Genomic DNA, 14377 nt, shown 5'->3' on the forward strand with positions numbered 1-14377 from the left:
TTACTACAATAAAACGATTACCTTTGGCGGTGGTTAATAACGGTCCCATTATATCGATACCAACAAGTTGGTTCGAACCATTGGTGCACTGACCGCTGTTGAGGATTACTCCCAACCAGTCCTGAAACATTCCCTTGAGATCCTGCGCATGGACCATTAGAAGTGGTCCGAGGTGGAGTCCAAGACCTTGGTGGCGTACCGCCTACAGAAGGAGGTGGCAGTGGCTGGGCTGGAGGTAACGACGACGGGGCTGAAGGTGGCATGACCAAGCTCAACCCTTCCTGTAAAACTTTCATTATATCCGACAAGGTATATATTGGTTGCGGGTTTGGTGTTGTTATGGTAGCCATTGTTGAAGCCCTCGGACTGGTTATCAACCCAGTAGCTGTTGGAGAACTCGTTACCGTAGTAGCAGTGGACAAAGACCCATTCGTTACCAAAGTACCCGACACTGAGGTAGTTAGACTGGATGTCGAATGAACTACCGCGGTAGTACTCGGAGGAATACCTACTAATGAGCCAGTGGCATTAAATGTAGTACACCAGGACCATGCCCTTTGATAAAATTGGTCTATTTTCCACAAACTAGGGACAACTAATCTATTAACAAAAAGCCAGGTTAGTTTTATCATAACTAAAAACAGTAATCCAACGGTCATGGGAAACCACTCCATAATTTTTACAACCAAATTTAATCGACTGCACACAATTGACCCAATACAATATGGCGACAACGTTTGACGAATTTCCACCCAACGACCAATACTACTACAGACATAAATAATTATAATATTCATTAAATTCTATACAGTGCCTTACGTATAACGTGATTTCCTCACTCGGGGCACCAAAATGTAAGGTACTAATTTTTACGTAAGCGTAAGAATCACAAAATTAGTTAACAGAATATTTATTACGATCCTACTCACAGAGTACTTAGAATGGTCATAGGCGATATTGATAGTCCGTCAAGGTCTCCTTAAATCCGCCAATCTCACGCGGCACGAATCGTCTAACATTGCCAACTGCCAACTACTGCATGGAAGCAGTCCTATATATAAACAATCTGGAAGCCGCTCGGGGCGCCATCAACACCCCGCGGAGCAATTGTTGGCATAGTGCCAAATAGGTCTTACAAAACCATTTGATACAAATATTTTCTAGTAATGAAACTGGCTTCTGCACCAGTATCAATGCAGGCTAAAAGTTTGTTAGTTTTTTTTAAATAACAATGCTTCATTACCATTTTATTATTTAAGAATTTTTTATAAGACGAATTTGCGTTTTTATCATGAAAAAATTAAGACTTAATTTCAACCTTTTTTCAAATAATACTAAGCAAAATCCTTTAAATATATTCCTCCTTTTGTGGTAGAGGTGGGCAAAACAGATAAATTAACTTTCAAAATGTCAATTAACTGTATATTTATAGATATTATCCACGGATAGAAAGGGTTTTAACATGCAACAAATAATTAAATTTTTCGGATAATCGTCGGTTGTAGATAAAAAAAAGATAAAGTTATTAATTCTTATCGAAACGCCGACCTCTATTTTGGGGTTAAGTATGAAAGGGAACATTTATTTTACCACCATAAATTCTAAAAGACTGTACAAATTAAATACTTAGCACTTAATAAAAAAATGTTTTATAGGTCCCAAAAGGTGACAGGTAATTCTTACACAAAGGAACTCCATAAAGTAACTAGACAACTCTTAAATTTATCTACTCTGGGAGTACGCTTAAAAAAAGATGTAATAGCACTAGCAGAGAAAAGGTATGCACTTAATAATTTTTTTATGTTGTAGTATAATTCTTTGAAATACATATTTTACTAGTAGTTGACAAAACATAACTTTAAATCTCAGTTATTACTCAGAGGTTAGTTTTAAAATTCATACCTAGAAATAAAGTGCTTCTCAGAATAAATTCCTATTATTATTGTTAGTAAATTTTGTTGCTTTATCTTACGGTTATAAATACTTTTCACAAATGACATTTTTTTAGTTCTGAAATGTTCCTTGATCAGTTGATGAATGATGTTATTACTTTTGCCAAGCATGCTGGTAGACAAACTGTTCAGAGAGAAGATTTCATTCTACTCATGAAAAGGTGATGTTTAGATTTGCTCACAAGATCGGATATTTTTGCAAAACATTGTTGGTCTACTGAGGTTTTCATACACATTCTTTTGAACAAAAATAAATGAAAATACTAATTATTTCGGGTAATTGATTACATAGGAATTCAGTAATTTTCTTAGCTGATTGATAAGTGAAATTGGGTAAACCTTTGATGAAAGTGTAAATGAAAATATATTTTTTACGAACTTGGGTCAAAAACTGTGTTAACCATCAAATGTAGGAGAAACGTTTGAATTGTCATTAGATTTATAGTGTATACCAAGAAACCACAAAAACACCAACCAGAATAGAGCATTATGACATTAATTAATTTTGGTGTTGTACCATATACTGACTTGATTGCTACAAATTGTCTTACTAAAATATGTATCTCAATATATCTGTACAAGACTGAAGCTAGCTAAATAATACAACTCCTATGGAAGCATCTGTATCCGTAAATAAGTGTTTTCATGAAATAAAATAATAATAAAAAAATGTTTTTATCTGCGGCTCTAGCTAAAGCTTACTAGTACTTTATTTGCACGTGCATTTTGCAAGTGGCTTTCAAATTCTAAAACGACTCCTGTATGTGCTCTCTAAATAATCAGCTAGGCTAATACCTAAGGCATAAGTCATCAAGCGACTTTTAATGCCTTTAATAACTTCAGCTAGGGACGGAGAAAATCAATTAAACGTGACCTCCTGTATTTTATAGAAACACCTATTGCAAATGTTATTTTCTTAAAAATATAAGTAAATACCTCTATGCAGTTTAATTTGCTGCACAAGTAATAAACATAGTAAATTCCCAGTCATGAAGCAAATTTGGTGGGAAAATATCTGCTATTGAAAACTGCCTCAAACATACATCTTTAATTTTTTTACCCTAGATGGATACTTCTTTCATAAGAGATGTATCATATGCCTCTTGTATTATCTCGTAGTGACACCCATGATCTTTTCAGTGTGGCGGAAACTGTTGTCAAACTAAAGAAAATTGTAAAGAAAGTGGCCATAGTTTCTTCATTTAAAAAGTTTGATAATGGTTTTTGCCCGAAATATTTAACCACATTTACTAACTTGTATATCATTTTTAACGAGTGGATAGCAAATACATTTAATTTGTTTCAGATTTGTTAAAATTTAAGCACACTTAAATTGTTTTCTGTTAAAAATACTTAACTAATATGGTCAAATGCTATCTATTTCAGGCAAGGTATTATCAATGACTCAAAGGGTTTTGAAGAATTGGTATTAGAAAACATGCCATCAAACTATTTCCCAAAGCTGTGCCCTTGTGCCATAGCTTACAATGATATTCTGTATTAGCAGGATATTTTTCCAGAATTGTTTTTTTATATCTACTAGTTTGTACCTTGTACGTATTGTATTTTTGTTTCATTAAAATAGTTCTATAAAAAATTTGTGAATGCATAGCTCCTTTATTAGGCACTCAAATTTGTTCCCCAACCCCACAGCAGAACTTAAAATACTATTTAATCAATAAATACCAAGTATACATAAAACTAATTTGAGCAACTTCTGTGTCAGACAAAACTTGAAATATGACATATGAGGTCATGTAACATGCATGTAAGTCACTGTGTAACATTTTTTGTCATGACAAGTACTGGGCCGGTGGCGTAGCTGGCGGCGCGGGGGGGGGGGCGCTGAGCTTCGGGGGCTCCGGCTAACCATAAAAAATTAAAAAGGGGGGCCTCCGAATTCTCAGCTACGCCACTGTACTGGGCATATATTCTGGGATTAATAATTTCTTTGTGAAATGTATTTAAAATATAATACTTAACCATAAGCCTATCACCTCTAAGTTTGAATCGCGCATAGCGCCCTTTGTACCACCACTGGACGCGCGAAAAAGAAGAAATCAGGCGATAGTATCGGCACCTGGTAGAGATAAATTGAAGCTTCTTCCTGGAGAAGGAGGAGAAAAACTAGCTTTGTGTTTTACTATGCTTTGTCATAAATATGACGTCAAGAACTATTTGGGGCTTGGCCAACTTGTTTTTGGCGCGCGTGGTTTTTGTCTTACTAGTCACTCACTCACTCTCCTGTTCAGTGCGATAGCATACAGTTCATGTTTTATACTACTATTAAAATAATTACTTTGTTCAGATGAAAGTTTAATGTTTATTGTAATCAATAAGCTGATTTTCCCCTACAATTGGCATCTCTGCTGGGGAAGCAAGTAAATATTTTTTTATAAACGACGTTGGTCGGCGTGCAAGGCTTAAGTTGCAGCAAGAGTCTATGGCGGAAGGTGGAGTAGTAAGCCCTTATATGGGATATATACAACCATTAACTCATGACAACTATCGTGCCTGGAGTTATCAAATGCAAATGTTATTGCGGAGAGATTGCCTGTGGAAAATAGTTATTGAAGAAGAAACAGCACCAGCCCTATCCGGGAGGTAAATCTTCCTCGGAAGAGTACCCCAAGCCCTTCGATTAAGGATACCGTTATGGCTCTCGTATCGTGATCCCTCGTTGATGGACCTCCCGAGACATCGAACGGAATTACCTCGAACTTGTATTTACCGGAGTCGGTAATGAATGCCGTTTTCGCGGTACTATCGGGGTGTAACTCAATTTGCCAATAACCAGACCGTAGGTCTAAAGCGGTTATGTATTTGGCCGATTTCATATTGCGCAACATTTCGTCAACATGTGGTAGAGGATAAGGGTCCTTTTGCGTGTGTTTGTTAAGTCGGCGATAGTCAACGCAAAAACGAACCTTGTTTCCCTTTTGATGAACCAATACGACTGGAGAGGCCCAAGGACTGATCGACGGACGAATAATGCCGTCCTTTAGCATCTGTTTTACATGCTTTTCAATTATTCGTCGCTTTTCATTACTAACTCTATACGGGCGGCAACTAACGGGCAACGCGTCTCCAATACGTATTTCATGGTAAACAAGACTCATTCTTCCCTCTTTCTCCGAAAATACCTCAGGATATTGTCGAAGCAGATTTCTTAACTCCCGACGTTTTCTTGGCGTTAATGATGTCGCATTAACGGCGTTATCAATCGTATGAATTATTAGTGGCGCGACTTCCTTCCTAAGAGCGCCCTCTACAAACGGAATCGTTCGATTTACAAGTCGACAAGTTCTTGTCTGAAAATCCAACACAGCCGATACCCGTTGTAGGAAGTCTCGTCCCAGGATGAAATCGCATAACAGGGAGGACACTATATAAAATTCCTGTTCCAAAACCTTGCCCTTAATACTAAAGGACAATTGAGTGGAACCCTTCGAAAAGGTATAGCGTCCATCCCCAAGCATTATGCACTCGAGTTCGTCCTGGGTAGGAACGGAAACGGTCCCAGAGGTTTGTTCTTGGATCCGTCGCCACTGATCGAGGTCGACAAAAGAGGCGTCCGCCCCTGTTTCAAGGTGCACGTTAAACGACCCATGAACAAAAGCAACCTCTATCGCCACAGGAGGGCCTACCGCCTTTCGTTTCAAAATAGCTATTTGTTTCGGGGGAAAAGACCTCTTGTCTCGCTGGGAGCGCGGCTTCCCCCGTCGCGATCCCCGCCGGAGTATGACCAATTTTTTCTCGGGCAATCGCGCGAAATATGTCCGTAACCTCAGCAATTATAGCAACTCGTATTTTGCGATGTATTTCGTCCGGAGGTCATTGGCGATTTGCCTTGAGTATTTGCCCGGAATTCTCGGGGTTGATTTGACGTCGAGGAAAAATAGCCCCTCGATGAGTGAGATGTATTGGGTGGCGCCGTGGCATTTCGCCTTTACCAGGGGACGTTACCCGCATCGGTGGCAGTAGTCGACGGCGACCTATCATGTTTGGGTTATAATAATAATAACAAGTCAGCCCAGGCCGTAATATTAGTTCCACATCGATGTATTCGGGTGGGCAAACCAATACACCCTTAGTAGACACAGATAGGCAAATTAATACAAAAGCTGTTGAGGCTACGTGATTTTTTATCGTTTGATATAAAAATTTCCATCCTAAGTTAAAGAGTGCATGGTCTTTTTGCCATATGGACTTATGTAATAATGACGTCATTCTGAATCGTCTTTTTATGGGCGGCCATCTTTGTTTTTGCCGCCATGAATATTACTCACTAATCTCTCAACTGTCATTGGCAATGCATGTATACAATTTCTTTAACGTTTTAATCCTTAACAAATAAATTATTATCAAGTTTAATGTTGATACCGTCGTTGTTATTAAATACCTCCTTCAATTGGCATCTCTGCTGGGGACGACGTTTGTGAAGGCGGTAAAGGACAACAGACCAAGGCTTAAAACAGTTTGTCAACATTGATATAAATGGCGACAATGGGAACCAACCTAATGATAGGGCAAGTGGAAAAACTACATTCCCATAACTACAGGACATGGAGTTTCGATATGCAGATGATATTAAGGAGTCATGGTTTATGGGAGATAGTCGCCAACACAGAAACTCCTCCAGCCCAAACAGCATCAGCTGAGGTGAAACAGTTGTATATCAACCGAGAGTCAAGGGCTTATTCAACAATAGCCCTGGGACTATCAGAAGATTTGAGGAGTTTGATCGAGGGTCAAACAACAGCTGATGGGATTTGGACAGCGTTGAAGACCGCATTTGAACCACAATCGAGAGCACGTATCGGTATGTTAAGAAAACAGTTTTATAACCTTGAATATCAAGAAGGGGAAAGCATGCCTGTTTTCATTGGCCGAGTTTACTATGCTCGACGACAACTGGATGAAGCCGGGCAGGCGGTAACTGATACCGATGTTGCGTATCAATTAATAGGATCATTACCGGAGACTTATCAAAGTTTGGTGTCAGTCATATATAATGCTCCAGATACCGATTTCACTCCTGGTATTATTAAGGATCAACTTATCGCTGAATATGGGCGACAACAGTTAAAAGAGGTAGCGCCTGAACCAAAGTCAAAGGCTTTTGCAACACAAGTAAAGAAGACCTCTAATTCTCTAAAAAGTCGTTTCCAAGGACGATGTAATTACTGCAACGTATGGGGTCATCGAGCGGCTGACTGTCGTAATAAAGAGGTGGATAACAAAGAGAACAATAAGAAGGAGAATGAGAGAAACAAGGGGCGTACAGGAGCATTCATAGCTTCAGCACTGGTTATGAATACCACCCGTTCAGATGAGTGGACACTTGACACTGCTGCAACACATCACTTTTGCTATCGTAAGGAGTGGTTCTGTACATATACAGCGGTTGAATTGGAGGCCTACGTAGCAGAAGGCAAGTCAGATGTGGTTGGTCGCGGTGACATATGGCTCTATATCGGAAAGAACATTTTTCAGCTCCGAGACGTAATGCATGCTCCAAGAATGAACAGAAACCTCATATCTGGGCGATTAATCGATCAAGCAGGCTATAGGTCGGTTATAGAACATTCTAGCTACACAACATTTTTCCCAAATGGCGATTTTGGGTTTATGGCATCATTATCTGAAGATAATTTTTACTCACTCAAGGCTGAAGTGCTTGATGATGCACCCAACAATGGTCATGGTGACGATCACTATGTGTATAAAACAAGTCTTTATCCCGGGCAATTGAAAGGAATCGAACTGTGGCACAAGCGTTTGTGTCACATAAACGAAGAAGATTTAAAATTTATGGCGTCAAGAAACATGTTGGAAGGACTAGAATTCCAACGTGGTAATCTAACAGATTGTACTGCCTGCCGAATGGCGAAGAGCACTAGAAGTACACATCCATCGAATCCGAATATCAGGAGTAATGAAATTTTAGAACTAGTACATTCTGATGTGTGGGGTCCAATTTCTATCCCCTCATTAGGGGGGGCGAAATATTATGTCACATTTATAGATGACAAGAGCCGGTATATGAAAGTTTATTTTATGAAACGGAAGAATGAAGCTTTTGCTTGTTTTAAAGAATATAAAGCATTGGTGGAAAATCAGACTGGACAAAAGATCAAAATATTACGAACGGACAATGGGATGGAGTATCTAGCTAATGATCTAACCAAATATTGTAGAGAAGGAGGACTGAAACATGAACGTACCAATACCTACTCACCACAAATGAATGGGGTGGCAGAGCGGGTTAACCGCACCATTCTGGATACGGTTAGAGCCATTATGGAGGATGCACATTTGCCGTATAATCTATGGGCTGAGTTGGTCAGCGCTGCAGTTCATGTGAAAAATCGGTCAAGACATTCAAAGCTGGCAGATAAAGTTTGACTTCTTTTTTTCTAAAGATTTTGGAGAAATTGGTAGACAACTATATTAGGGGAGAGGTTATTTCTCATACACCTCTCTCGACGGCTCAGTATGCCTACCAAAAAGGCAAATCTACTGAGACTGCCCTTCATGGCATAACCAATTGCATTGAAAGGGCTATTAACTTTAAGGAAATAGCATTAGCTGTGTTCCTTGATATTGAGGGCGCCTTTGATAAGGTGTCCAGCGCAGTCATCATGAAGGCTGCTAAGCGCTTTGGCATTAATGACACTCTGTGTCTCTGGCTCAAAGCTATGCTGACGAATCGTGTGGTGGTATCCTCCCTGCTCGGTGAATCCCTTATGATCTCCACCAGCCGTGGTTGCCCGCAAGGTGGTGTTCTATCACCTCTGCTGTGGTGCCTGGTTGTGGATGAGCTTTTGGTGAGGCTAGACAGGGATGGGTGCCGCTGCTTCGGCTATGCCGACGATATCGCCATCATCTTTACGGGAAAATTCCCCAACACTACTAGCGATTTAGTGAGAAGGGCTCTTGCATCAGTGGAAAAATGGTGCAGGGAAGTTGGTCTTACGGTTAATCCTAGTAAAACGGTACTTGTTCCTTTTACTCGTAAAAGGCTGCAAAACTCTTTTAATGATATCTCCTTATTTGGGACTATTTTGAGGGAAAGCACGGAGGTGAAGTACCTTGGTGTTATTCTTGACAACAAACTAACGTGGAAGCCTCACCTTGACTGTGTAGTTAAGAAGGCCAAGATGTTACTTTGGAGGACTAGAAGTGCAGTTAGCAGGTCATGGGGGCTTAGCCCTAAAGTGGCCTTCTGGCTGTACACCATGATCATCAGACCACTGCTCTCTTATGCTGCAGTGGTCTGGTGGCCAAGAGTCCGAATTAAGACTGTGCAGAGCGATCTGCGCACCCTTCAAAGGCTGGCTTGTGTCAGCATCACAGGAGCTATGAGAACAGCCCCAAGTGCTTCTCTAGAAATTCTCCTGAACATTCTTCCTCTTCATCTTTTTATAGAAGAAGCTGCTGCTATGGGAGCCTATAGGCTCAACCAGAATGGTTGGTGGAAGGCGAATACTTGGGATAATAGCCACACCAAGATCTTTCGGGAAATTTCATGTCAGTTACCTGTATATCTCATGGGTTCTGATTTGATGACTACGAAGCTGCATTTTAGTAAGTCCTTCAATACTTATTTTCCGAGCCGTACAGAGTGGGCCAATCATAGTACCCTCGGGGCCAGAGGAGAAATCGTCTGGTTTACCGATGGGCCTAAGACCCGCTCTGGCTCAGGTTCGGGGATGTATTGCCTTACTAGCAATCTCGGCTTCTTTGAAAGCCTTGGTGTCTATGCTAGTGTTTTCCAGGCGGAAATTGCCGCTATCTGCTTCTGTGTTGATTTTTGTCTTAAGAAGAAGCTTCATGGCAAGGTTATCCAAATTTATTCGGATAGTCAAGCAGCCCTCAAGGCTCTCAACCAGTTTCAGGTCTCTTCAAAACTGGTTTACAGCTGTTTGAACCTCCTCTCGGAGCTAGGCACCAATAATAAAGTTCAGCTCTATTGGGTTCCTGGCCATCGGGGGTACTATGGTAATGAGAGGGCCGATGTCTTAGCCAAGAAGGGGGCAGAGGCTGGGTTCTTTGGTCCTGAACCTGCCGTTCCTATCCCCTCTAGCATAGTTCGCGGCCTTATCTCTAACTCCATGACTGACCGTCAACTCAAGCTTTGGCTTGAGATGGATGGCCAAAGGCAGGCTAAAGAGTTTATCTCGGGCCCCTCTAGGCAGAGAGCTAAGGAGCTGCTCTCGCTTTCCAAATCTAATATCAGGTTGGTCATTGGCCTACTAACAGGTCACTGTCTCCTTAACAGACATCTTCACCTGATTGGAATCAGTGATGATCCAATCTGTAGGGCATGTCAGGCTGAGGAGGAAACCGCCTCTCATGTGCTTTGTAGGTGCGATTACTACGCGGCCCAAAGATTCGAGCATCTTGGTATGCATCAACTGGAAACTTCTGATTTCTATAATATGCCGGCCAAGAGGATTCTCCGTTTTGTGTCGGATATTGGACTTTTTAAGTCTTAAGGTTCGGGTTTTGCACAATGGACCTCTGGTCGACGTGCGCGAACGGGCATTCCCAAAGCCCTTCACCCCTTCATCAATAATAATAATAATAATAATAGGTCGGTTATAGAACATTCTAGCTACACAACATTTTTCCCAAATGGCGATTTTGGGTTTATGGCATCATTATCTGAAGATAATTTTTACTCACTCAAGGCTGAAGTGCTTGATGATGCACCCAACAATGGTCATGGTGACGATCACTATGTGTATAAAACAAGTCTTTATCCCGGGCAATTGAAAGGAATCGAACTGTGGCACAAGCGTTTGTGTCACATAAACGAAGAAGATTTAAAATTTATGGCGTCAAGAAACATGTTGGAAGGACTAGAATTCCAACGTGGTAATCTAACAGATTGTACTGCCTGCCGAATGGCGAAGAGCACTAGAAGTACACATCCATCGAATCCGAATATCAGGAGTAATGAAATTTTAGAACTAGTACATTCTGATGTGTGGGGTCCAATTTCTATCCCCTCATTAGGGGGGGCGAAATATTATGTCACATTTATAGATGACAAGAGCCGGTATATGAAAGTTTATTTTATGAAACGGAAGAATGAAGCTTTTGCTTGTTTTAAAGAATATAAAGCATTGGTGGAAAATCAGACTGGACAAAAGATCAAAATATTACGAACGGACAATGGGATGGAGTATCTAGCTAATGATCTAACCAAATATTGTAGAGAAGGAGGACTGAAACATGAACGTACCAATACCTACTCACCACAAATGAATGGGGTGGCAGAGCGGGTTAACCGCACCATTCTGGATACGGTTAGAGCCATTATGGAGGATGCACATTTGCCGTATAATCTATGGGCTGAGTTGGTCAGCGCTGCAGTTCATGTGAAAAATCGGTCAAGACATTCAAAGCTGGCAGATAAAGTTCCGTTGGAAATCTGGCGTAATAAAAAGCCAAGTGGACGATTTTTGCGGCGTATCGGATGTCAAGTATTCACACATATACCGGGACCAAAGCGACAACATAAATTGCAGATGAGGGCGAGGAAAGGAGTCCTTGTTGGCTATGCAGTCAATACGATGGGGTATCGGGTATGGTACCCAGAAGACGGGACGGTCATGGAATCAAAGCATGTCACATTTATAGAAGAGAAAGATGGTTATGTTAACCCTGAAGTTGACTATGAACAAGAACGCATTACTTTCTGGGCCATCCAAAATGATGATACGGGTACAATGCTGAGCACAAGTACACCTACATCAGAGCAAGAAGAAACTGAAGATGGGATTGAATCCGATCTTGAAGAGCAGAGTGAAGACGAAGAATCGGAAATCGTCCAAACAGTGGTTGCCCCGCGGGTAAGAAGAGAAGGATGTATACCTGTTATTGGATTACCAAATGGATGGCTTAAACAGGTCAAAATAAGGCAAACGGGGGCTACAGCTGGTCGACGTGATGTTTACTACTATGATCCAGAAGATATCAAATTAAGGTCGATGAAAGATGTTATAAGATACATGAGGGAAAACCAATTGAATTGTGATTTGAGTTGTTTTGAATTCACGACCACGAACAATAAACCTGAAAACTCGGCAGACGTCATTGCCGCATGTTGTACAGAGGTTAAAATCCCATTGAATTATCAAGAAGCCATTACGTCACCACAACACATGGAATGGACGAAAGCTATGGACCTAGAGATGAACGTTCTGGAAGAAAGACAAGTGGCTACGTTAACGCTGAAACCACCGGGAAAGATTATGGGCTGCAGATGGGTGTATGCGTTAAAAAGAAATCATGAAGGTGATATAGTCCGATACAAAGCCAGAATAGTAGCTCAAGGCTACGGGCAGGTGGAAGGCATAGACTATGAGGATGCGTTTTCCCCTGTGGTTAATTTTTCACTGATAAGATTATTTGTATCATTATTTGTCATTTGTTTGGGATGGGTCCATACGCATATGGACGTCACGAATGCTTATTTGTACGGAACACTTGACAAAAAGGTCCTGATGAAACAAATCCCGGGCTATGAGAAGGCAGATCAAGACAAATACTGTCTAAGTATACAAAAATCACTGTACGGGTTACCACAAAGTGGAAGACAGTGGTTCCTTGAGTTGGACAAAAGTTTTAGAGAACTGGGTTTCTCTAAGGTTATCGGCACGAACTGTATATATCATAAATCGTTTAACATAATAATACTTGTTTACGTTGATGACCTGGTGGTTTTGGCGAGAAATCAAGCTTTGGCTCAAGAAGCTTTTCAAACCATATCTACAAAATATACATTGAAATTGTTGGGTCCAATTCGAAACCTATTGGGTGTGGTTTTTGATTTTAGACAAGACGGAACCCTGAAGATGCATCAAATGACATATGTAAACAAGATTAGTCAGAAGTTCGGTTTTCGCGACAAAAATCCAGTTAGCCTGCCCATGATAAAAGACATAATTTTAACAAAACAGGATTGTCCGGTAACAGAGGAAGATCGAGAACTAATGAAGGATATCCCATATCGACAAGCAATTGGCAGTTTATTATTTCTGGCCCAACGTACCCGTCCAGACATCCTATATGCTGTTATCATGTTATCGCAGTATAACAGTAATCCCGGTCAGAAGCACTGGTTTTATTTGCAACAGTTGCTGCATTACGTTATCTCTACATCAAATTATGGACTGTTATATCAAAAAGTCAATAATCCCCAACTTGTGATCTACAGTGACAGTGACTGGGCGGCAAATAGAGACACAAGATGTTCCCATAGCGGGTATATAGTTTATCTTGGATCCTCACCTATAACATGGCGCTCAGTGAAACAAAAATCAGTTGCGTGCTCAACCGCAGAAGCCGAGTACGTTGCATTGACAGAAGCTATAAAGGAACTGTTGTGGTTATATCCAATAATGAATGACTTAAAATTGTTTAATGTTCGCTTTAATAAGCCGTTGATCTTATGTGATAATCAATCAGCCATTGCTTTAACTAGAAATAATGTCGAAAACCAGCGTACCAAACACATTGATATAAAATTCCGTTTTGTCTGGGAGCATATTGATCGGGGTAATTTTGAATTGAAATATGTTAATACTGCGGATAATATTGCAGATATTTTTACTAAACCTTTAAACAAAACTAGTTTTCAGAAGTTTCGTTCATTGTTAAAAATTGAAGTTTAATTTTATTTAAAATGACCGATATAAGTGTACCCTAACTATGCCAAAAAAGGGGGAGTGATAAAAAAAACATGGTCTTTTTGCCATATGGACTTATGTAATAATGACGTCATTCTGAATCGTCTTTTTATGGGCGGCCATCTTTGTTTTTGCCGCCATGAATATTACTCACTAATCTCTCAACTGTCATTGGCAATGCATGTATACAATTTCTTTAACGTTTTAATCCTTAACAAATAAATTATTATCAAGTTTAATGTTGATACCGTCGTTGTTATTAAATACCTCCTTCAGTCTCGTCCCAGGATGAAATCGCATAACAGGGAGGGCACTATATAAAATTCCTGTTCCAAAACCTTGCCCTTAATACTAAAGGACAATTGAGTGGAACCCTTCGAAAAGGTATAGCGTCCATCCCCAAGCATTATGCACTCGAGTTCGTCCTGGGTAGGAACGGAAACGGTCCCAGAGGTTTGTTCTTGGATCCGTTGCCACTGATCGAGGTCGACAAAAGAGGCGTCCGCCCCTGTTTCAAGGCGCACGTTAAACGACCCATGAACAAAAGCAAGCTCTATCGCCACAGGAGGGCCTACCGCCTTTCGTTTCAAAATAGCTATTTGTTTCGGGGGAAAAGACCTCTTGTCTCGCTGGGAGCGCGGCTTCCCCCGTCGCGATCCCCGCCGGAGTATGACCAATTTTTTCTCGGGCAATCGCGCGAAATATGTCCGTAACCTCAGCAAT

General features: G+C 40.7%; 1 protein-coding gene across 1 annotated transcript in view; it reads left to right on the forward strand.

Annotated features, from left to right (window-relative positions):
• Nucleotides 1-3525, forward strand: part of LOC149963098 (uncharacterized) — a 37430-nt gene extending 33905 nt beyond the window's left edge. Inside the window, exons 11-13 of the mRNA XM_090170476.1 lie at nucleotides 1656-1778; nucleotides 2009-2113; nucleotides 3339-3525. Of these exons, the coding sequence (XP_090026602.1) occupies nucleotides 1656-1778; nucleotides 2009-2113; nucleotides 3339-3456 (346 nt within the window). The 3' untranslated portion in view covers nucleotides 3457-3525. The remainder of the gene's footprint in view (nucleotides 1-1655; nucleotides 1779-2008; nucleotides 2114-3338) is intronic.
• The last annotated feature ends 10852 nt before the right edge of the window (nucleotides 3526-14377 follow it).

The sequence above is a fragment of the Leiobunum rupestre genome, chromosome 1, assembly GCF_980474605.1.
Source record: "Leiobunum rupestre chromosome 1, qqLeiRupe1.1.hap1, whole genome shotgun sequence".
Lineage (NCBI taxonomy): Eukaryota > Metazoa > Arthropoda > Arachnida > Opiliones > Sclerosomatidae > Leiobunum > Leiobunum rupestre.